The 25,674-nt window shown below is 40.0% G+C and overlaps 1 protein-coding gene across 4 annotated transcripts in view; it reads left to right on the top strand.

The window, feature by feature from the left end:
* LRRC28 (leucine rich repeat containing 28) overlaps positions 1-25,674 on the top strand; it is an 86,918-nt gene that overhangs the window by 47,687 nt on the left and 13,557 nt on the right. For all 4 annotated transcript variants that reach the window (XM_037910241.2, XM_043523661.1, XM_043523662.1 and 1 more), the window contains 3 exons: positions 5,921-6,127; positions 18,886-18,988; positions 23,443-23,618. In XM_037910241.2, coding sequence (XP_037766169.1) covers positions 5,921-6,127; positions 18,886-18,988; positions 23,443-23,618 — 486 coding nt within the window. The remainder of the gene's footprint in view (positions 1-5,920; positions 6,128-18,885; positions 18,989-23,442; positions 23,619-25,674) is intronic.

A 25,674-nucleotide genomic window follows, 5' to 3' on the forward strand; every position in this document is an offset into this window, starting at 1 on the left:
GACTAAGGCCTTGTCTACACTACACAGTTTTGTCAAGAAAAGTCAGCTTTTGTCGACAAAACAGTGGAGGTATACACACTGAAATGCTCCTCCCGCCGATGTAACTCCCCTGCTATGCCGACATCTTTAAACCACCTCAGTGAGAGGCGTAGGGTTTATGTCAGTGTAGTTAGGGCGATGCAGTGTTTGTGTAGACTCTGCATTCCTTACATCAGATGTTGGCTGTTATTGCAGCAGTGAAATTGACAAGAAAGCTGGGCAGCTCTACCCAGCTGCCCCCCACTTTCCTAGAGAACTGAGTGGCTGGACCCTGCCCTAGCTGGGAGCTGACACAAGAAGCCTGGGTGGCTGGACCCCACTCCACGTCGGAGCCTGCGGGGAAGTCGGGCTTCTGGCAGGGAGCTACCAGCGGGGCTGAGAGACTGGGCTCTCAGTTTCCCACACTGCCCTTCTAAGGCTATGTCTACACTAGCACTTTTGTCAGCAAAACTTTTGTTGGTCAGAGTTGTGAAGAAAACACCCCTGACCAACATAACTTTCACCGACAAAAGCGCCGGTGTAGACTCTCCCACCAACATAGTTACTGCTGCTGGTTGGGAGGTGGCTTATTTACAGTAGGACCTCAGAGTTACGAACACCAAAGTTACGAACTGACCGGTCAACCACACACCTCATTTGGAATTGGAAGTACACAGTCAGGCAGCAGCAGTGAGACCGGGGGGAAAAAAAAAGAAAACACAATACAGTACCTTGTTAAACATAAACCACTATATTAAAAAAAAGGAAAGTTTAAAAAAAGAATTGACCATGTAAGGAAACTTTCTGTGCTTGTTTCATGTAAATTAAGATGGTTAAAAGCAGCATTTTCCTTCTGCATAGTAAAGTTTCAAAGCTGTATTAAGTCACTGTTCAGTTGTATACTTTTGAAAGAACAACCATAATGTTTTGTTGAGAGTTATGAACATTTCAGAGTTACGAACAACCTCCATTCCCGAGGTGTTTGTAACTCTGAGGTTCCTACTGTATGCTGGTAGGAGAGCGCTCTCCCACCAGCATAGAGCGGCTACACAAGAGACCTTACAGCGGTTCAGGTAATTGGTCCTGCTTTGAGCAGGGGGTTGGACTAGATGACCTCCTGAGGTCCCTTCCAACCCTGATATTCTATGATTCAGCTGTGCCGCTGCAAGGTCCGTACTGTAGACATAGCCTTAGAAAACTGTTTTTAGTGGCAGAGGGAAAGGTTAGTGCATGAATATAGTCAAGCCTGTTACAGACTGCATGTGGTCAGTGGTTTGGCTGAATGTAGGTGGCTCACTTCCTGTCACTGTTTTAAAGTATAGGGCTTTGTTTGTGTGTATGTCATGAGTAGAGAGCTGTTAAAAATGAGACTATTCTTACTATGTTGCTTTTGTGCACCTATTCAACAATTACTGTGCTTTAATAATTCATTTTCAGTGTGTAGTTCAGGTATTGAAAAGCAATTGAGCACTGTTAGCATCAAAATGAGTAACGAAAAGGTTTTGAAGAGTGCTGTTACTTTGACATAGAAACTGTTCCTGCTGACAGCATTATTTTATAAAGGGATGCTGTCAAGTATTTTACTGGGATCCATTGTCCCCTCTTTACTACACATAACTGTAGAATTGTTTTCACAGGGAGGGGAATATAGACTGTTTTTCTCTTAATCTTTAAGGTTTAACATGTATTTTAAATTTAATATTTTCACAGAACAATTTGAAAAACACAAAGCCCAATATAATTATTATTACAACTTTTTACTTTTCTCTTGTTTAAGTACCCTCTTAGAGTCTTGAAAATGGCATTTTTCTTTACCGGTTAGTCTTTTTACCTATTTGATTTCTCCCTCCTTTCTTCCCCATTGTGTCTAACAGAGCTTGAAATTAACATAGGTTTTTTTGTTTACTTGCTAAGGTCCAAGCATCATAGAAAATGCCAGCAGAGCTCTGGGAATAGTTAATTTTCTAGCTGCTGCTGCTGCAGAGGGAGTATAAGGACACAACGGATTCTTGTTTAACAGAAATAGTACTACCTTGATTGTAATTTCAAAAAATCTCTGTGACAGAGCAGTAGTTTTTATTTTATTTCTTTTAATCCCCTTTTGCCATAGTTGTATTTAATCCTGAAAAAAACCTGTCTACCATCTTCATGGCAGAGATGACTGCATTCAGAAGTGGGTGAAGTAATCTCTCTGTGCACAAAACCCAGTTCTGCAAGGGGCTGAGTATTTCTTGCCATAAGAGTTGACGGCACTGATCACCTTTCATGGAAGCAATCAAGACCCTAAAGGATCAGACCTATAGTCTGGAAAGATTATGGCATGCTTTCATAGAATCATCATAGAATATCAGGGTTGGAAGGGACCTCAGGAGGTCATCTAGTCCAACCCCCTGCTCAAAGCAGGACCAATCCCCAACTAAATCATCCCAGCCAGGGCTTTGTCAAACCTGACCTTAACCTCAGAGGAAGGAGATTCCACCACCTCCCTAGGTAACCCATTCCAGTGCTTGACCACCTTCCTAGTGAAAAAGTTTTTCCAAATATCCAACCTAAACCTCCCCCACTGCAACTTGAGACCATTACTCAGTGTTCTGTCATCTGCTACCACTGAGAACAGTCTAGCTCTATCCTCTTTTTGGAACCCCCTTTCAGGTAGTTGAAAGCACCTATCAAATCCCGCCTCATTCTTCTCTTCTGCAGACTAAATAATCCCAGTTCCCTCATCCTTGCCTCATAAATCATGTGGTCTAGCCCCCTAATCATTTTTGTTGCCCTCCACTGGACTCTTTCCAATTTTTCCACATCCTTCTCGTAGTGTAGGGCCCCAGACTGGACACACTACTCCAGATGAGGCCTCACCAATGCTGAATAGAGGGGAATGATCACGTCCCTCGATCTGCTGGCAATGTTCCTACTTATGCAGCCCAAAATGCCATTGGCCTTCTTGGCAACAAGGGCACACTGTTGACTCATATCCAGCTTCTCAGCCACTGTAACCCTTAGGTCCTTTTGTGCCGAAGTGCTGCCTAGCCACTCGGTCCCTAGTCTGTAGCAGCGCATAGGATTCTTCCGTCCTAAGTGCAGGACTCTGCACTTGTCCTTGTTGAACCTCATCAGATTTCTTTTGGCCCAATCCTCTAATTTGTCTAGGTCCCTCTGTATCCTATCCCTACCCTCCAACATATCTACCACTCCGCCCAGTTTAGTGTCATCTGTGAACTTGCTGAGGGTGAAATCCACGCCATCCTCCAGATCATTAATGAAGATATTGAACAAAACAGGCCCCAGGACCGACCCTTGGGGCATTCCGCTTGATACTGGCTGCCAACTAGACATGGACCCATTGATCACTACCTGTTGAGCCCGATGATCTAGCCAGCTTTCTATCCACCTTATAGTCCATTCATCCAGCCCATACTATTTTAACTTGCTGGCAAGAATACTGTGGGAGATATAAGCTTTGCTAAAGTCAAGGAATAACACGTCCACTGCTTTCCCCTCATCCACAGAGCCAGTTATCTCCTCATAGAAAGCAATTAGGTTAGTCAGGCATGACTAACCTAATTGGAATCTTTGGATGAAAAGAATTATATAAATTAACAGGGTTATTTCCCCCGCCCCCAATCAGTCACTTTAATCTGCTTCTTAATGTGTATCTCACCATCAGTGTTCCCAGAATAGAAAGTTGGGTACCAATCCTGCAAATCCTAATCCCAGAAACAGTCCTGTTGGAGTCAGTGATTCTACTTGTGTGAAAACGGGTTGCAGATCTTGTTAAGAATGTTTGCTACCCACAAAAACAATTATGGAACATTATTTGAAACATAAAATAAAGAGTTCTTGAAATCTTCAATGTGCAAATGTTTGCAACATTCTTCAAGTTAAAGTTTTTTTTAAATAGAAGTAATTATAAACTTGCAGTTACAAACTATGCATTCAGAAAAGTGAGTAAAGGCATGTCTAGACTTGGGAAATAGATTGCACTGTAAAACATGTTAGTTAACATGTGTTAGCAGATTATTAAACACAATCTGTTTTCCCAGTCTAGCCTAGCCCTTCCAGGCTGCAGAACAAAGAGTGCTAATGACCAGTAGTTCTTTTTAAGCACATTTGGTGTTGATATTTGGTAGAGTTACTTGAAACGTTATGTACATATGTGTATGAAACCCAACGTAAGTGAAAACGGTGGGAGAATCTGATTAAGGAGACTATCAGTGTTTTAGAGTAGCAGCAGTGTTAGTCTGTATTCGCAAAAAGAAAAGGAGTACTTGTGGCACCTTAGAGACTAACAAATTTATTTGAGCATAAGCTTTCGTGAGCTACAGCTCACTTCATCGGATGCATTCAGTGTTTTATCATCAGATGTTACAAAAGTTCATATTAACTTATATTCATATGTAACATTTTCACTAACAGCATTACAACTATGTATTTTATTTTATGAATTCATAATTTCCACTCACTGTCCTGATTTTGGTTTTGGTCCAATCATTTGTTTATACCTATATTTGTAGTAACAAAGGCAGTTCCACAAGAAAATACAGATGACTGCATACTAGTATAAGTATTCATATAATAAAATTCTGCTGTATTTTTTCAGAGATACTTACGCAAACTACAATTTCTATATTAGTTGTAAAAAATAATGTAAAATGCATTATGTGCTTATGTCCATAGTATCCATAGGTAATTATGCATAAAATTAATGGGGAAAACAAAAATAATACACATTTTTAAAAAATTCATAACTCAGCATAAAAAGTCAGAAAATGAGATCACATTGTTTTTGTATGTGTGTGCATGCAAACCTACAGATAACTACATTAATTGAGTTTTACTTTCAAGCACATAATGATGAAAGTAATAGACAGTTTTTTGTGTGTAAATATGAAGTGTTTGATGTCTGGTGGCTGCAGTTTTTTCACATTGATTACCATATTTAACCAGATATATGAAATTTGATATTTCTTATTTAAATTTACCTTACACAAACTTTTTTTCCATATATTTAAACATGTTGCCCAGCTGGCACCTGCTCCCCAAGATAAGGATTTGAGGGGAAAATGGTAACCGGGGAATTTCAAAGTAAAAGAAATGAAGGGCTCAGTTCTGAGCCAAAGTTCTTATATCATAACGCACAGATATGTAGCATGGTGCTCTTGGCAATACCAAAACAACATGACAACTGATGAGCTTAAACCTGCTTTATTTGTTTTTAATTGGCTTCCATACAGTTATTTTGGCAAGAAAAAGGGAACTATGTGAATGCAGCAGATCTGAATACACTCGAAATAATAGGAAAACTATTCTCCCAGAATTTATCATTCATAGTAACATCAAAGTCAATCTCCAAAACTTTGCTGAACATTTGTAGTTTTGTCTTTTTAAATGTAATTACAAGTCAGTGAAATTTAATTACTTAAAATTGTGTAGCTTGGACCATATTTTTAATATGATATCCAGAGAAGTCTGTATAGAACTTCAGTTATAAATTAAGTGGTTTGGAGGGCTGTTTTTTCTAAATAGGTTTAGATGACTCCAGTTTGCCTTACCCGTATTTTGTGCAAACATAAAATGTGATGATACCTTAATGTTTAAACGATTGTTAATGATATTATTAAGTTGTTACAAATACATTTTGGAGGGAATTTGCAGTAAATGATAGTTGTCAAATTCTGGTATTGGTGAAGAAACCAAAGAGTGGTAGAAGACTACTGGTGGTTTAGGGATGCTGGCCTGGCAGAAGGATGGAGTTGGCTAACAAATTAAGTAGAGGCTGCTATGTTCATTTAAATATTTAAAGTTTTTCTGTGAGCTGTATTGCAGTTTGTATTTTTTGTCCTATTGTTGTGGAAATACAGTGATTAATGCCATGTCTGAATATTTGATGTTTTGATTGTAGAAGTTGGAGACCTGAGGGAGCTGCAGACCTTGGACATTTCAACCAATCGTTTGATAGCTTTACCTGAAAGGCTGCATATGTGCCTTTCCCTGCAGTACCTGAGTGCTGATGGGAATTATCTGTGGTGTGTCCCCCGCCACCTCTGCCAACTCCCTAGCCTCAACGAGCTGTCCATGGCTGGAAACTGTCTTGCATTTCTGCCACTTGGTGAGTGACTGCCTTCCTTAGACAGCAGGGGGAAGATAGAAAAGAAAACAAGCATTGTAAAAGCCTCATTCTAACAAGTAGTGCTTTTGATCCATGATGTTTTATGCACAACCTCTGAATTATGGAAGCTAACACAGTGATCTGATTCTTGGGAAACTTGTTAGTAAATGGAAAAACAAATTAACTGTTTTAAGATTGTGGTTTCATGCCTGTTCAAAATGTTAGGACAGAGCAGTTCAGTTTGTTATATTTTAGCTGACTTACAAAGCAGAAGAACACTTTATAGACTCAACTAGTGTCATGCATAAATGTAGTATGGGGCGATCTGAATCCCATTGCTTTTTGTAATGAGTTATCTCTAACAGCTAGATCTAAAATTACCACTGAATCCTCATTTAGAGGTTTAAACTTGCCATGAAAACCCAGTAACTGTAAAAGCTTCATAGCACTAGAAATGTCAGCACTGCATATCTACATATCAAGAAATGTCAGTATTACAAATCTACATATCCTAAATTGTAATGTGTCCCCAGTGTAGCATCTATTTTGATGATGTTGTACATGGGGACCCACCAGGACAGCTGCAGGAGCCAAGGAGGCGAAACTACAGGTGTGTGGCCTCATATTATGGGGAGTGGTCTATATGTTCATGCAGACATGCTGCCTGACAAAGGTCTCTGCAGACAGTCTCGTTCTCCCCTGTGTAGATTATTTTTACTTTTAGTGGGCTCTGCAAGGGCCCATCTCTGCTAGAAATGAGCACATATTAGTGCTGCTTTTTCATGTGTTTCAAGTTTGGTCTCTGGAAACAAGAAAAAAGCAATCAGATTTGGTCCACTGTGTGTGAATACAGTTACGTTAACCCACACTAAAAAATTAATAAAAATTGAGGTTGCTAAAAGTGATGATTGTTTCTCAATGAATTACATGATACAGATTGAAGATACATGGCACTGACTATTTAGACTATGGAAAGATATGTATTCTTGGAGTTTTAAGGAGCTCTTTTCAGCATTACAGATTGATAAGTATTATATTCAGGGACACCACCTCTCTGAAATAGAGATGTCATAGGAATGGTGTAGAAATACCCTGTCGACCACATGGCATTATGAGTCAAAGAAAATAAACCCCATGATACATCAGTCAAATCCTGCTGTGCTAACTAACAAGCAAAATAACTCTTCCATCAACCAAATATTCCTCCTTCTATAGGAACTTCTTCAGAAAAGAGAGAGGTGAGATTTTTTTTGTTTTGTTTTTAAGCTTTGGAGAAACAAAATGCTGTTTAAGTTGAAATGTGGAACCCTGCTGGGGTCAAATTGTGTACCTTTTAAATTCAGATGTTTTCCTTATTTGTTTAATGCCTTATCTGTGAGAAAGCAATACCTTGGATCAGCCACAGATCTGTATGATGTTTGTTTCTTTAGTTAAAAAGAAGGAAGTAAGCCCCTTAGAAAATGACACACCTCGCTTTTGCTTTATTTTTAAGCTCAAATTCAAAACATAGTCTGTTTTAAAAGGAACCTTTAAAATAATGGGAAACATCAAAGACTGTCAGTTGACCTTGCTCAGTAATTCTTAACAACAGGAACTCACTGTGGAACATTTGGAGATAATTTGCTATCTGTGCATGTGGAATTGAATACTAAATCCTGGAGTTAAGAGGAAAAAGCAGCACAGAATAAAAAGAAATGTTTAATTCCATCCTAAAGAATCAGAAGATTTCCGAATGGTGAAGATGTGGTGAAATACAGTGGAAAAGAGGATTGCATCACTGAAAACAAAAAAAATATTTCTGCCATTTTAGGAAAGACTTCCATATGTGTGTCAGTATACTACATGCTTGTTGAAATATTTCAAGTTTACAGGCACAATTTTGCGGGGGGCGTGTTTGGTGTTTGTTTTTTGTTTGTTTTCTTTTTTTTTCGGCTCTCATATCTGGTGGCTGTGTTCTGCGTGCATCCTTGCAGCCTACTTCAGTTGCACATTTTATGACATCGAACATGGTGTGGATATAAGTGCCTCAGAAATACATGAAATCGAAAGGGAATGATTAATACATTTTAAAAGTAAGGTCTCAACATAACATTTGTATGGAAACCTGAATGGTGACTGTTGACCTGCATGGGCATTTCATGATGCTGAATACCCAGGCTCCTCAGAGTTTGACTCTAGCATGAGTTACTTGCACAACTTGAAATCATGAATAAAGGCCCATAATTCTCTTTCCTTAAACCCTTTCCTTATGGATTTTTATATAAGGTAGCCAGTGCTGGATAACCCGAGGACATTTTGAATTATATACTCTTAAAAATTTAGATACAGCATAAAATCTGCATCTTTAATCATTTCACAACTGGACAATATACAGTGGGTGTTACTAAGCATCCTTTTATATGAATGTTTAAAAAATACCTGATTTTAAGATTTCCTTAATTAAAACTCAGTAATATAAGCTACTTAAATTATAGAAATAAAATTTATTTTCTCTGTCATCTTTGACCTGCTTAGTTTAGACTACTTGAACCATCTGTCCTTTTGTTTTTGTTGGGACACCACATAGTAGACAGCATGTAAAGGCCTGGTAATAATCTCAGCATGTGGAGTTAGTTGTGATCAGTAATACTCATTTTGATTCTTAGAACATAAGAATTGCCATATTGGGTCAGACCAAAGGTCCGTGTAGCTCAGTATCCCGTCTTCTGACGGTGGCTAATGCCAGATGCCCCAGAGGAAATGAACAGAATAGGTAATCAAGTGATCCATTCCTAGCTTCTGGCAAACAGAAGCTAGGGAAACCATCCCTGCCCATCCAGACTAATAGTCATTGATGGACCTATCCTCCATGAACTTATCTAGTTCTTTTTTGAACTCTGTTACAATCTTGGCCTTCATAATATCCTCTAGCAAGGAGTTCCACAGGTTGACTGTGCATTGTGTAGAAAAAATACTTTTTTGTTTGTTTTAAATCTGCTGCCTATTAATTTCATTTGGTGACCCCCTAGTTCTTGTGTTATGAGAAGGAATAAATAACGCTTCCTTATTTACTTTCTCCACACCAGTCATGATTTTATAGACCTGTATCATAATCCCCCCTTAGTCGTCTCTTTTCCAAGATGAAAAGTCCCAGTCTTATTAATCTCTCCTCATATGGCAGCCGGTCCATACCACTGATCATTTTTGTTGCCCTTTTCTGAACCTTTTCCAGTTCCAATATATCTTTTCTGAGATGGGGTGACCACATCTGCACGTAGTATTCAAGATGTGGGCATACCATGGATTTATATAGAGGCAATATGATGTTTTCTGTCTTATTATCTATCCCTTTCTTAATTATTCCCAACATTCTGTTCATTTTTTTGACTACTGCAGCTGCACATTGAGTAAATGTTTTCAGAGAATTATCCACAATTACCACTCTTTCTTGAGTGGTAACAGCTAATTTAGACCCCATCATTTTATATGTATAGTTGGGATTATGTTTTCCAATGTGCATTACTTTGCATTATCAGCATTGAATTTCATCTGCCATTTTGTTTCCCAGTCACCCTGTTTTGAGACATCCTTTTGTAGCTCTTCGTAGTCTGCTTGGGACTGGAATATCTTGAGTAGAATCATAGGACTGGAAGGGACCTTGAGAGGTCATCTAGTCCAGTCCCCTGCACTCATGGCAGGACTAAGTATTATCTAGACTAGGGGTGGGCAAAATTTTGGCCCGAGGGCCACATCGGGGTGTGAAACTGTATGGAGGGCCGGGTAGGGAAGTCTGTGCCCCTAAAGCAGCCTGGCCCCCACCCCCATCCACTCCCTGACTGCCCCCCTAAGAACCTCCGACCCATCCAACCCCCCTGCTCCTTGTCCCCTGACTGCGCCCTCCCAGGACCCCCGCTCCAAACCGCCCCCCTGGGATCCCACCCCCTATCCAACCCCCTCTGCTCCCTGTCCCTTGACTGCCCCCCGGCCCCTATCCAGCACCACCCCCCACCTCCTGACAGGCCCCCGGGACTCCCACACCCTATTCAACCTCCCTGACCCAGAACCTCCTCCCCATCCAACCGCTCCCTGTCTCCTGACTGCCCCCCAGAACCCTCTACCCAACCCCCCCACCGCCGCATGCGCCGCGGCCACCCCGTTACCATGCCGCTCAGAGCGGCAGGAGCTCACTGCCTGCGCGGCGGCATAGCTGCAGGGGAGTGGGGGACAACAGGGGAGGGGTTGGGGACTAGCCTCCCCAGCCAGGAGCTCAAGGGCTGGGCAGGATGGTCCCACGGGCCAGATGTGTCCTGCAGGCCGTAGTTTGCCCACCTCTGATCTAGACCATTCCTGACAGGTGTTTGTCTAACCTGCTCTTAAAAGTCTCCAATGATGGAGATTCCGCAACCTCCCTCGGCAATTTATTCCAGTGCTTAACCACCCCGACAGGAATTTTTTCCTAATGTCCAACCTAAACCTCCCTTGCTGCAATTTAAGCCCATTGCTTCTTGTCCTATCCTCAGAGATTAAGAAGAACAATTTTTCTTCCTTCTCCTTGTAACAACCTTTTATGTACTTGAACCCTGTTATGTCCTCTCTGTCTTCTCTTCTCTAAACTAAACAAACTCAATTTTTTTCAGTCTTCACTGATAGGTCATGTTTTCTAGACCTTTAATAATTTTTGTTACTCTTTTCTGGACTTTCTCCAATTTGTCCACATCTTTCCTGAAATGTGGCGCCCAGAACTGGAGACAATACTCTAGTTGAGGCCTAATCAGCACAGAGTAGAGTGGAAGAATTACTTACCGTGTCTTGCTTACAACACTCCTACTAATACATCTCAGAAGGATGTTTGCTTTTTTGCAACAGTGTTACACTGTTGACTCATATTTAGCTTATGGTCCACTATGACCCCCAGATTCCTTTCCTCAGTACTCTTTCCTATGCAGTCATTTCCCGTTTTGAATATGTGCAACGGATTATTCCTTCCTAAATGAAGTACTTTGCATTTGTCCTTATTGAATTTCATCCTATTTACTTCAGACCATTTCTCCAGTTCAGATCATTTTGAATTTTAATCTTATCATCTAAAGCACTTGCAACCCCTCCCAGCTTGGTATCATCCGCAAACTTTATAAGTATACGCTCTATACTATTATCTAAATAATTGAAGAGTAGTTTTGTATCATCTGCAAATTTTGCCACCTCACTGTTTACTCCTTTTTCCAGATCATTTATGAATATGTTGACTAGGACTGGTCCCAGTATAGACCCTTGGGACCATTTACCTCTGTCCATTCTGAAAACTGACCATTTATTCCTACCCTTTGTTTCCTATGTTTTAACCAGTTACCAGTCCCTGAGAGGACCTTCCCTCTTATCCCGTGACAGCTTACTTTGCTTAAGAGGTTTTGGTGAGGGACCTTGTCAAAGGCTTTCTGAAAATCTTAAGTACACTATATCCACTGGATCCCCCTTTTCCACATGCTTGTTGACCCACTCAAAGAATTCTAGTAGATTCGTGAGGCATGATTTCCCTCTACAAAAACCCTATTGACTTTTCCCCAACAAATTACGTTCGTAGAATGTGGCTTTTCATTTGTCAGATTACAGATAAATCCTCCTCATCTTCTCTACTCAACCAACTGTGGTTTGATTCCCTAACACTTTGTAGAACTTCTAATTTCAAGGTTCAGCCCTGGTCTACACTGCCGGGAGGGGAATCGATGTAAGTTACGCAACTTTAGCTATGTGAATAACGTAGCTGAAGTTGATGTACTTAGATCGACTTACCATGGTGTTTTCACTGTAGTGAGTAGACTGCTGCTTCCCCGTCGACTCCGCCTGCGCCTCTTGCAGTGGTGGAGTACAGGAGTCGACGGGAGTGCGCTCGGGGATCGATTTATCGCGTCTAGACTGGACGCAATAAATTGACCCCTGCTGGATCGATTGCTGCCCACCGATCCAGCGGGTAGCGTAGACATACCCTTAATGTGCTACTTTCTGACTACTGGTTGATCTATACTGACTAGAGAAGGAGGCAAGTTGTTCATTCTCAGACATGTCTAGTAAAAAAGCATGCATCTGGGAGAAATTATCGTGTTTTTAAAATGTTACCACATTTTAACTAATGATTTGCAATTAATGTAGACAGTGCAGGTGTTGTCAGCCTTTCCTAGTGTTCCGAATTATACCTGGTAGGACACACACACAACTGCTGCGAATTACACCTGGTAGGACACGCACACAAATGCTACGAATTACATCTGATAGGACACGCACACAAATGCTACGAATTATACCTGATAGGACACGCACACAAATGCTACGAATTACACCTGATAGGACACGCACACAAATGCTGCGAATTATACCTGATAAGTCACGCACAGTTCGAATCTAGGCTGAGGCACATGAACAAAGTCCACAACTGCAGAGTTCCCAAAAAACACTAAGTTTATTACGCTCGAGCGTGGTGCCCCTCTGCTAGCCAGGAAGGGGCCCCGAATACAGATTATACAAAGGTTATATACTTTTTAGCAAAGCATGTTGCCCTCGTGCATCGGAAACCTTAGCCAATAAACAAACCCTTTTCTTATCTACCACCTATCCTTGCTTGGTGCATTCCTCGTGCTAAACCAGTATGTTAATTACACAGCATGGTCCTAAAGCCATGCATCAGTAACTTTTATTATCAGGATGGGAGGCCTCACATCAAAGGCCAGGAGATAGGCAGTTAGGGACTGACAAAAAACAGATACTGGGAGTCAAGGCAGGCTGGAGACAAGGAGGAGGATTTTCACCGGAATGCAGTATCTAAGGAACACTCCTCCTGGTGCATGATGTTCTTGCTTTTAGACAATGGTGGGCCCCAAACCAAAATGGAGTCACATGTGCTAACTTTTCCTTAACACTAGTGTAGACATGTCCACTGTGACTGCTTGCAAAATCCCTGTTCGGTCTGAGGAAAACCTGCACCTGCTTACTCATAGGCTGACATTCCCGGATGTACCCCAGTAATAGTCCTGTGCTTGTGTTGTAATGCAGGATAGAGATACTGTATAAGCGAGTCCTGTTGTGTATTTTCTCTTTTGGTTTTAAAATTCACCATTCTTAAGTTTGTGTCCATGCAGAATTAGTATATTATTTGCTAAATAGATTCACCAAATATAAATATACCATGCCACTCCCAACTTTTCATGCAGATGTCTGAACAGATAGTTGAACAAAAACAAGATTACTTACTTGGTCTTGCAATGGAGACTTAAATACCTGCATATGCCAATATAACTCTTAAATTGGTAGGTTTTCCGAGTACTGACATAAAAGGTACACTATTTAGATTTATACTAAGCAATAAAAGAGTACCCATACAATGCTCTGGGCATCCTTGACAACTTTCTAAAAATATGCTGAAATGTATTTCTGAGTCCAACTGTGTAACCCTATGTATCCTGCCCAAGCTCTGCACCTTCCTTTTGCTTGTCTTTGTAGACCATGTGGTTTTTCCATTCTGGTCCAGTAAACGGCTTTAGGAATTCTGTTCTAGAATTGAAGATGAAACTACTGAGCTATATATTACAGGTTACTCTGTGTTTTGAAGAAGGTGAACAGGATTTAAAAATTCTCCAAGTATCGAATGCAAATGCTACAACTTCTGAAAACAAAAATTCCATTGAAAGAAACTGGAGTCTGGCTTTTTGTTGTTACAATTAAAACAATTTGTCATGATTGATAAAATGATTTAAATAAAGTAATTATGGACCATTCTGTCTAGAGTTTGGTGACAGTGGCTGGATATTATGACAGTAAAATCTCACTGTTGTATCATTTTTTTGAGAGTCTATATGTGCTTTTCTTTAAGCAAATGCGTCTAGTAATTTATCAGTGTACAGTCAACAAAGGTCTTCTACCACAGTAGATGCTTTTACAGCATGCTTGCTTTCACAATATGGTTAAAAGAGCATCAGTGCAGACACACGAGCTTTTGTTTGGTCTTCAGCCATGTGGAATGCATATGCCAGGGCCTTGAGGTTAAATAAAATAAATAAATAAATAAAAATAGAGTTGGGGGTTGTTCAGGACTTGTAGTATTTGGTCACTTCTAGAAGAAAGGTCTTTGATCTGAGAGTCTGGAAGGAGGAAAGTGGAAATGTTTTAGACACAGTGCAGTGCTAGCAAAAGCCACATGAAAACTTTCTTTGTGGCTTAGCCTTTTCATAGATGGACAGCTTCTTTATTTTATAGAGTTCAAAAGAAGTGTATTTATCAAAAAGCTTTTAACAATATTTATTTCCTGGTATAATACATAAAAACTAATGGGGATGGTGTAGAAAGAGCTTTTTAAACTGGTAACTACTAAAATTAAAAACTTGTTTGTGGTGGTGTTTGACACTTTTTTTAATCTTTGGAGGTTGGAAGGAGATGCCTGGTTATTAATGTAATAAGTTTCATTTGAACATGAAATATGTAAACTCATGCACTGTTGTGGGATTTGGGAGCTTAAAGTTGAGGAGTTTTGCCCAAACTGAGATGGAGATGTTTATGTAGCACCCAAAAGTACTTCAGTCATGTGGGAAGTCCCTGTCTCGAAGAGCTTACAGTCTAAATGCAACATCCAAACAGAGAGGAGAAATGAAGCGGAGCTCCTTTTTAGGCTTGTTGCTTAAAACAGCAGCTCCGGAGAATGTATTTTTTAAAAGACCATAACCTGATTTTCATCCTATATATGTCTATATATAACTAAATTAAAAACAAGAACCTTTTGAATTTTCTTCCCTTCTCCCCAAGACCAGTAGGATAAAACAGTAACACATTCAAGTCACCCAGCAGCCCCCAGTTTTCTGTGCTCATTGGTATAACTGGATTCTGCAACATGACTACATTTTTTCAGCTTTTCGATGTTTTGTAGTCAGTGCTGTGTGCTTATATGTTATTGGATGCCTCTGTGCTAGTGCTGTAATATTTTACATTGTACCCTACTGTGACCGGGTCGGGCCAGATGGCTACAGGAGAGTGATAGAAGGCAGATAGATTAGCCCCAGGTTAAGTATGTCCCTTTTCCATGGGTAAGGTAGCAGGGAAGGTTCCAGAACAATCAGGAACTTTCTGGAAACAATTAAGGCAGACAGGCTGATTGGCTGCAGGTGTTCTAATCAAGAAGCCGCTAGAATCAGTTAAGGCTAATCAGGGCACCTGGGTTTAAAAACGAGCTCACTTCAGTTTGTGGTGCGAGTGTAAGGAGCTGGGAGCAAGAGGCGCTAGGAGCTGAGAGTGAGAACACGGACTGTTGGACGACTGAGGAGTACAAGCACTATCAGACACCAGGAGGAAAGTCCTGTGGTGAGAATAAAGAAGGTGTTGGGAGGAGGCCCTGGGGAAGTAGCCCAGGGAGTTGTAGCTGTCACGCACCTGTTACGCGAGCCACTGTAGACAGCTGCAATCCACAGGGCCCTGGGCTGGAACCCGGAGCAGGGGGCGGGCCCGGTTTCCCCCTCTCCCCCCAACTCCCTACTTGATACCAGAGGAGTTGAACTGGACGGTGGGTTCCACCAGAGGGGAAGGTCTCTGGCCTGTTCCCCGACCCACTTGGTGGATCAGCAGAGACTGTGGGGATTGTTCTTCTTCCTTTCCCCATGCTGCCCCAGTGATGAGACTAACTGAGTGAACGGCAGATTTGAGCCACGAAGGTGGCCAAACTGAGGGCTGCCGTGAACCTCTGAGGCGAGAAAATCCGCCAATAAGTGCAGGACCCACCAAGGCAGAGGAGGAACTTTGTCACACTACATTTATATTGTTTCATGGAGAAGGATCCTAAAACCTTTAACAAACTATATGTAGCCAACCTACGCTGAACTAATGCTAACAGCCATTTGAGGTGTTAGCTCTTTAGCTATACACACCAGCACCACGCATCATTTCAGGACAGGAAGTGAAGATTGTTGTATACTGCAGAGGGATTTGTGTGTTTCTCATAACTTTCCAAGCAGAAATTTCTTCAGGACAGAAAGTGCCCTGTGAAAGTCAAGTACTTCATTTCAAAGGAAGTATATTGAGAGCGCTATTATGGTCCAGCTTAAGGCAAAATTCCCATAGTGTAGAATGGTGCAGGCTCAGGCCCTTTGTAAAAGTAATATATTAAATCAAATCACTCTGACATTTTTACTCCACAAAGGGAATCTGATAGGTTTCCTTCTAGCACCAGCACTAATAGTTCAGCCTTTAAATGACCCTTCTTCCTTGCTGAGAAAGACGTAACATGACACCACTTGGAGCCCTTCAACAGTCGTTTAGTGGGCCTACTTTGGCAGTTTGAGATGCTCCCTTACCATTTTTTCTCCCCCTATCTGTATTTCAGATGTTTGTGCGTTCCTTGCAGTGTTTTCATTTGCAGCTGGCCTGCAAAGGGGCAGCCCAATCTCAACAGCACTGTGCTGTCAATAGACCACCACCTAGCCCATATTTTGTATATTTGAATGTACTGTTACTTGAAGGATAACTACTTTCTTTTAAGCCGTTTTTTAAAAATACCACTCAGGAACAATCAAATTGACTCTTACAAAGTGAGAGGATTTTTTTTTAAAGATCTAGAAACCTTAACACTGTCCTCTCTTATAATGCCTGATTCATAACTGCATACAGAGAGATTACGTTTTCAGATTAAACTGTATCTTCGTTCCCTTGTTGAATTTTAGGACACCTTTTTTCCCATGATGTTTGATTGTGTCTGTAGTAGGTTGATCTTCTCTGCGCAGACCTTTTGGGGTGCAATCCTGCAAGGTTCCTAGTGTCTTTGATTCTCTTTAAAGTCAACGGGAGCTGAGTACACTCAACACCTTGTGGGATCAGGAAAGCTGTAGTAGAAATGAGTAAAATGTTAGCTTGTGATTCATCAGAGTTGAATGATGGCCAGAGACCTATGCATAAATAAAACATTACACATTTATATAACATCCTGTAGTAGTAGTAGTAGTGGCTGGCAAAAAATCTTAGACAATTTATTGCTCCTACCATATCTAACAGAATGAGACATAATAGGGAATTTTTACACTTTGTATTCTGGTATCTGTGTTTTAGTTGTGTTCATGAAATGGGCAGAAGTACATAGTCTCTGAGGTTTCCTTTTATATTTTCATGCCAATCAAAATAATTTCTGGTTGGTGAAGATGGGAAGTCAGAATTAGTCTAGGACAGTGTAGCTTTCACTTGGCTCATTCAATGCATTTTCATCCAAATGCTTCTTTACCTTCCTTAATTTCTAAGTCTGTACTGCTTAAACCCATGATTAATATGTTGGAGGCATACAGGCATATTCAGTTTAGTAATACATTTCAGCCTTTTCTGCAGAAATGTTTTTGCAAGTGGTTAGGCCGTCAGATAGGAGCCTTCTGTTGCTTGTTTTTTTTAAAATGTTTTTACTACTTAAACTTTCTAAAATAACTGATTGTGTTTTTAATTGAATTGAAATGTATGCAGTTGAATATACCCTTAATGTTTGGAAAGTCATCAAAGTTAGAGATGGACTAGACCACTTAGATCATCTAAAGTAATCAGTCTCTCAGCCAGTTCAGGGCTGTTTCTTAGATTACATTTTTTAGTGCTTTGTTCAGTCTGGATTTAAATATCTCAGGTTAATGAGTCGCTACTTTCCCTTAATAGACTGTTCCTCGAGTGACTATGTCTTGCTGACAGGATTTTTTTATTTCCTGGAAACCTGAATTTTCCCTTTAACTTTCTCTTTCTCGTACTCTTACGTCCCAAACTAAATCGAACCTCTCCAGGCTTGGTGTTCATACTCTTAAATGCTTGTAGGTTCTTAATGTCTGTCTCTCCTGTTACTTATTGATTAGCTATGCTCTACTTGTTTGGTTCTTCTAAACATTCCTCACCAGCCAGTCCTGCCAGCCTCCTGACTATTTTTATGAAAAGATGTAACAGTCAATGCTTGAAGTGTATTGACAGCTTACTAATAGTCATAGGAAATGTTTTGCTTTTTCTTAGTTGGAAACCTATATGTACACTTTCTATCGTATAATAATCATCTGTCGATATCTGAATTTTTTGTTTTGTAATTTTAGTGTAATATGCAAACCACTTTGTTTCACTGGCCAGAACTCTGCTTCATTCATGCAAAATCTGCCCTCTTACATCTCATGCAATTTGAGTGATGTCAATGTGGTTGTCTGGGTGTATAGTAAGTCAGCGCTGAATTTAACCCAGTGTGGACAGAACTACACAATTCCTGGTCTGTTAGCTGCCCTACAGCTTATGTCAGTAAACACCTGAAAAGTCAGAGGTGGTCACTAATTTGCATTAGTTATAATGAATTTCATTAAATTATTATATTATCTTGAACAGTCCCATTCTGTTTCTGTACATTGATGGAGCTCTGACTTCAGTGGAGTTACATCACTTGACACTAGCATGGGACTTGGCCTGCTGTTTTTAAAAGGTTAGCTATAGATGTGAGCCCTTTTACCTTTTCAAATTGACAGAATTAGTAAATTCATTCTCACAGTGACATTCCCTTCATAATGGGATTTACGGAAATGTTAGAAAGGGGTTGGGTATTTTTAGAGTAACTTTAGTGTGTACCGGGGTCTTTTTAAAAATACTTTCTCCACAAATTTCATTTAGTCAAATTAAATTAAACTGACGTAGCGTAATATTTCATGTTCACTTACAGGGAGTCCAATCAACTTACTTTGATTTTAATTATTTCTGCTGGCAATTGTCATTACTTCATTTTTCTCCTCTTTCTCTTTTTGTTTTCTAAAACCCAGATTTAGGTCGTTCTCGAGAACTGCAATATGTTTATGTGGATAACAATATTCACCTGAAAGGGCTCCCTTCTTATCTATATAATAAAGTCATTGGTTGCAGCGGGTAAGCATGAATTAACTTAATGTCTTGCATACCTTTATCTCCTAACGCTCTTCATAAATACATGCCTGTGTGATACAACTGAATTTTATTTTGGGTTATTCATTCAGGACTGATGTTACTTTGAAGGGATTACTTTGGCTTCCTGTTCTATATTACTTTTGTAATCTTCTGCATTAATTTGCTGAACATTTAATATTTCAGTGCTAAGCCACAACAGCCAGAGCATTTGTGGATATTTGTAGGAAACATTTACTGATAATGTAGGGCATGAAGCTGAAGACTGTGTTTTAAATTTCGCCCAAAATGTAGGCTTCATTGAAACATACTTTTCCATACTTTTAAAATATGTTTCAATGATCTTTAATAAGTAAACATCTCTTACAGTGTGTGCATCCCATAGATTGCAGCACTGGACTAGTCAGTGGGTTCTCAAACCTTTGCCTATAATGGACCATATCTGAATAGAATTTCACATGGTCTTTCCTCTTATTCATACTCTCATAACATCCCTGTAGCAACTCTTTATAGTGCTTGGCACTCAGTAAGCGATTAAATAATTTTCTACAAATTGCAATCCAACTTTTATGTATATTTAAAAATACCCTAAGCTCTATCATATGTTTGTGAGTTTGATGTGAGGAGAAAGTGTGCTCTCCAGGACACTTGCCTGTTTCTTCTCTGACTTAAATCAGGAATAATAGCTCCATTAAAATTAATGTAGTTATGCTGGGGCAAAAGTGGTGAGAGGAGTACATGCCCCAGTATCTTCTAATTATAAAATCACTATGCTATTCCTCTCAACTATACCTACACTAATTATAAACTCTACATTTATAGCCCATGCTTTGTTAAAGCATGTTAACCATTACACATCTGAGAATTTTTAAGGTTTTCCTGGTAGCCAAAGCTCATATTTCTGTTTGTTCCTGTGATGTATAAGTATTTTGCAGTTGTATCACAATTTGCTGTTGCCAGGTGGGGTCTCTCTGTGCTGATCAAAAATTTTATTGACCTTATCCTTCAATAAATGACGTGGTTGTATATCTACTTTAAGTGTTTGTTTTGCTTTATCAGAAACCGGAATAAATTGTAAACAAGATGTTAAATTGTTTTTCTTTACTTTTAATTCACTCTTCTTTTTTGAGAAAACACTAGTGGTAGTACCTAAAAGTGTGCTAACAGGTTTGATTGAACAGTTTTGTTTATTTTCAGTCATTTTGAACCCCATCTTTGCCTTTCACTATATCTTTAATTTTCCATTTTAATCTGTTAAAATGTTTGTATCTAAAACGAACCGTATGCTAATTTTTTGAGTGGCATCACTTGTCATCTTATTTCACAACTGTCTGCATAAACCAGATTTTCATTTGACTTTGTCCCTTTTAAAAGATGTCTGCTAGTGTTCCTCCTCATTTACTATATCTTCATTTTCATAGCCTAATCAGATTTTATGTTAGCCTTTGGCATTTTAACCACAATTGAATACAGCAGGTCTAGATGAGATGGCTAAAATGGCAGCATCCAATAGTTCCTTGACTACGCTTCCACTGTTACTGCCACTGGTGCAGCTACAGCAGTAGTAGCTACAATGGAAAATTTAATAAGTCTTGTAGACAAGGCTGTACGCATTCAAAGCATTGCATAGACGTGAACTAACTAATCCTCAGAGCACTCCAGTAAGGCATGTGGGGAAACAAGCCCACATTGTGCTGTGTGGTGGTACTTGTACTTTCTTTAATACATGAATAAAAAATATAATTTTTTAAAAATTACCACCAGCAATTAAAAACCGATTCAGCTGATCAGCTTTGTCCTCCCCATTACAGAAAGAGGGCAGCCACAGACCACATTTTAGCACTATATGGGCTGCATTTGGGTACAGCTGATCTTCTTGTCTCCCCAATATCAGTCATAACAGAAGTGCTCAGTCTTTGAGCAAGCAATTTGACTTGATAAAGTGCTTCCCCCTGCCCAGATTTCATCTTGCAAATAAATTTCTGTCCCTTCCGCCAAAACAAAGATAGCACTTATATTTGCAAATTAAGAACAGAACTATTGCTGCACTGTCAGGGTTATTTCTAAAAAGAGGCTATATTAACAGGAGCTGCACACTTTTTCAGATTCCTTATGTTAAAAGGTAAAATCATTTTGTGACAGAATCTACTCTTCTTTAGTAAGCAAAATAGGGTCTCTGTTTGGACTTGTACATACTAATAAAAGACCCCTCTCCATACTCTATAGACATCCTTGATATAACTTAAAATACACTTATTTAGGAGAAAAAATCTAACACAAAAGAAATTCCACTTGCTGGTCGCACTCTCATTTCCTCTTCTATAGGGTAACTGTTAACGGCATAAGGAACAACGTGCTCAAATAGAGTTGATAATGTACTGAATGGATGTTGAAATGGTATACTAATTGTCTGCTAAAGCATTTCTGTGTCCTTTGCAATAGTAAGCATTAGTGGCTGGTGTAAGGTCTTTACTGGTCAGGTAAACGGATTAGAGACCTGGAATGAAGATATGGTTGTTTAATGCTTTATATGGTCACTGTCTGGACAGGAAAACTGACGACTTGTTGCTAATTTAAAGCTAAGACTCTGAAAATAAAATATAAATTACATTGCTCAAGTAATGAATCTGTGAATTCTGCTGTCAGGCTGGCTGAAATATCATCTTTATATATGTGATTATCTCAGCACTTAAAATTTTTGTTTTCACTTTCTCTGGATTGGATTTGCTGTTCTTCCACTTGGACTGATCGATTTACTGTTTTGAGCCTGTCATTCCTTCTGAATGTATACGATCATAGTTTTACTCCTGTGGTTTATTTACTAAAGCTGTTAGGTAACTCCACTTTTAACATGGAGTTTTAGTTTTTCCTAGCTACACAGAGGATCACTATAAGCAAGAAAGGGGATGGTGTTTCTCTTTCTTACCTCATGGCATTCTTGTTTGTGCATCCTTCATGCCTATTAATAACCAGTTATTATTCTTAGGGCAGTATTCTTTCTCCTGACACATCCTGGCAGAAATGTATACAGTTATCCGCTTAAACATGCTACCATCCTATTTTGCAACTTTTGGGGATGGAGAGGTGGATATTAATAACCTAGGCCATAAGGTAGATGTGAGGCCCAGTTGATACTGAAGTAAGTATTCAATGCATTTTACCTGTGTTATCGATTGAGGTTAATAGGGGGTAGATCAGCTAAATTCAGTTCCTCACACCAGAACATTTCCCTTCCTTTGTATTTACTGAAAGATGCTGTATTGTAGGCACAGGTTTTTGGGACCTGACATGATACATTTGATTTCTTAGTTCCTGACTTTCCTCCGCCCCCTCAATACTTTGTAAGGAAGATTCAATATTGATTGAAGTCAGTAGAGAGGTTTGTCAGTCTGCTGCTTGATGCTGTGTTCCATTCCTCAGTTCTCCTGAGGTTTTCATCCACTGTCCTGTGCAGTTGAAGTTCCTTCTTATCTGGGACGTGAAGGTTTTTTTCCCCCCTTTTCAGGTCTGTTAGGATCCAGTTTCTTTTCTTGGGCCCAATACCTGGAAAAGTTGACAATTCAGTTACTTTGCCCCTTTTCTTGTTCCATTTGTTAGATCTGAACTTAACAAAGGCTGCACTTTTGCTTCCAATTTTTGAGTTGTTATAAACAATACCAAATAGTTCATGTCATTCCTGGCTTCTTAATAGTCTGGATAGACTGCAGCAGAAATCAAGTAGGGAGTTTATTTTTTTACTAACAAACTAAACTGCTCTGTTTGGATCCACTGTTCCTGAGAATCCCCCTTCTTCTGAACTTGGGTTGGGTTGGAAAGGGCAGAGTTTGCTGATTTTTCTGGGTTATCTTCTCATTTTCACCAGGGCAGTCTTTTCAGGGGAGCTCTGGGAAGGGGAAAGCAGCGTTCAGTGGCACTTAAAGCACTAATTGCCTTATGGCTATATTTTGCCTGATGTGTTGTGGGTGGGAAATCCATTATCATTCCAAGCTGGTTGGTTCAAGGCACAGAAACCCAATTGTCAGGTAAGACATTGACCCATTAGTAAAATATTTTGTAATAGAAACAACCAGTTTGTACTGTTCAGTTAGGTCTGGCTAAATGAGAGTGACTCAGAGGCAAAGCTAGCAACACTAGACTTTGTTAGTCAATGTCCTTGGTTCACCTTGTGGCTCTGTTCTCATTTTTTCTAGGTATTGGGTATTACTTAATCAGTAAAGACCTTCAAATGGGCCACATCTAGCCGGTTACAGGCAGTTAGAATGTGTACTAAATTCATTTCAATCTGTAACTCACACTGTGTATAAGAGTGAGCTCTTATTCTAGGAAGGCAGTGTTCTGTAGAACAGTGTAAAGCGCACTTTGAGGTGATTGCATATTGTTTCCCCAATGGTTACTTTTATTCTGGCTAACTGCTTTCTGAATGGTTTGTATTCCTCCAGCTGTGGCTCCCCTATTCAGGTTTCAGAGGTGAAGCTGCTCTCCTTTTCATCGGGACAGTTAACTGTGTTCCTCCCGGCAGAGGTGAAGTCTATAGGGACAGAGACCGATCATGTGCTGCCTTTGCAAGAGCTAGCCATGAGGACACTCTATAACACCTACTACAGGTTTTTAAAAGGTAATTTAATTGTCTGTTCATATCCTTCAGAGCTTGACAAGACCTAGCAAATGAATGGTCTTTTCAGAGGTGACAGTAGCATTTATAGAGCTCTTCAAAGTACTTTGCAAACATCAATGTTTTAAAATGTCTATTCCAGCAAATTACATTTAAGTGACCAACAAAAATTCTTTGGCCCAAAAGACATTGCTAAACATTGGGCTCCAAAGGTAAAGTGGTGGTTAGAATTTTTTTTTTGGGGGGGGGGAACAATGTAAAAGGATGCAGGCTTTTCACAGTCTGCAGTGGAGAAGAAACTGACTTTAATGGGACAGGAGAGGGAGAAATTATTATTCCCGAGGCAAGATTAGATGCATTGTCCAACAATGCAACTCCTTGCCAGGCAGCACGCTCCTAAACTGGCAGACTTGTTATACATAAGGCAGAAGAAATGTTAGCAGCCGTTGGCCATTTCAGTACAGCATGACAGCTGAGCTGCTTTAGTTCTGCTCCAGTTCACGCTCTTTGTTGAAAACTGGCCCATGGCTCCTCTGGTTATGTACCATACTACCACATGAGATACCAATATTTGAGAATAATTTGGGGGTTCAGGCTTTGTTAGATTTTGGAATGTTGTGGATCTGTCATATTCCATGCTTTGAGAATTTGTGAACCATGGAAGGAGATGTATGTAAAAAGGCTAATCAGGGAAAGCTTGGACTGGAATTATTGTTGTGAATCATAACCACTAAAGTAGTTCCTTTTGCCAAGAAAAAGTGTACAGTGAAGAGCTGACATTCTGCTGCTTGGACTTCTCTCTGCCCCAAACATTATTTATTTATTTAGGCCAATGATGGATGCCACATGTTAAGAGTGGGCCAAACACAGGAAACTATATTAGAGGAAACAATTCTGCACTGCTGGGGGAATGAATTAATGACCTGTTAGAGGTTGTGTGTTTCTGATTTCTGTTACTTAGGGGAAAAACAGGGAGGAGTTCAAATACCAAGATTATAACGATACAATGCTCATAGAGCACAAGGTGCAATTTTCTGTGTGCATGCGTGAAATTCTAATCTTTTTTGGAAGACAGGCTGGGGATTTGGGGCAAAAGGGATTATTCAGTTCTCTCCTCTGGAAAGCGGAATTCAGATCTTTAAATTACAGATGATTGTAATTTTATCTATGTCACAACCACCACACAGTGTGGCAAGACTGTCACAAGCAAGGTTTAAGTTTAGAAAGGCCAGGGTAGTGTTGCACAATCAATGTGAAGTGTGTTGGCAGGGTGCAGGAAAACTTGTGCAAGGTTGCAGGCATTATGTCTTCGGCCAGTGCTTGAGAGATGAGGAGTCACCTATTTTAAGTATCTTCCCTATCCTCAAATTTCTGCACTACAGTTTATTTTGTATCTTTCTAGTCTGGTCATAGTAACCATCATTAAAGGCGATGAGCAACACCTTGGGTGACAGTCAAAATCTGGTTGAGACTGGGGCATGGTCATGGGCAAACTATTAAAGGTCAATCCAGACAGGGATTAGATGGGTTGTGGGAAGGAGATGGAGGTTGCGGCAGAGGTAATATCACCCTCTTTGGTCCACTATTGGTTGCTTGTGTTTGCAATTTCAAGGGTGGTGTTGGAACCTCAGCTAGTGTTACAAAATTGTATTACAGCAGTGACCAGGCTGGCTTTCCTGGATCTTTGCCTGGTCAGCAAGTTGTGACCTCTTCTGTTAGATGCAGACCATTCTTCTGTTATCCATGCCTTTGTCACCTCAAAATTAGACTACTGGATTGCACTCTACATGGGGCTACACTTTACATTTATTTAGAAACTGAGTCTGGTGCAAATTCTAGAAGTCTGTTTATTAAATTCTGCCCCTCATCTTGCTCAGTTAACACCCTATACTAGTGTGCAGCACTGGCTGCCTCTTTGTTTTCTGTTGGAGTTTCAGATGTTGGCTTTGACTTGTGAAAGTCCTAAGTGGCCTGGGGCCTGCCCAACTGAGAAATCACATTTCCCACAGCTGTGGCAAATGGGGGCACTGGAGCTGGAGCCTCTTGAGTATAGAAGAGC

This window comes from Chelonia mydas, chromosome 10 (assembly GCF_015237465.2).
Source record: "Chelonia mydas isolate rCheMyd1 chromosome 10, rCheMyd1.pri.v2, whole genome shotgun sequence".
Classification (NCBI taxonomy): domain Eukaryota; kingdom Metazoa; phylum Chordata; order Testudines; family Cheloniidae; genus Chelonia; species Chelonia mydas.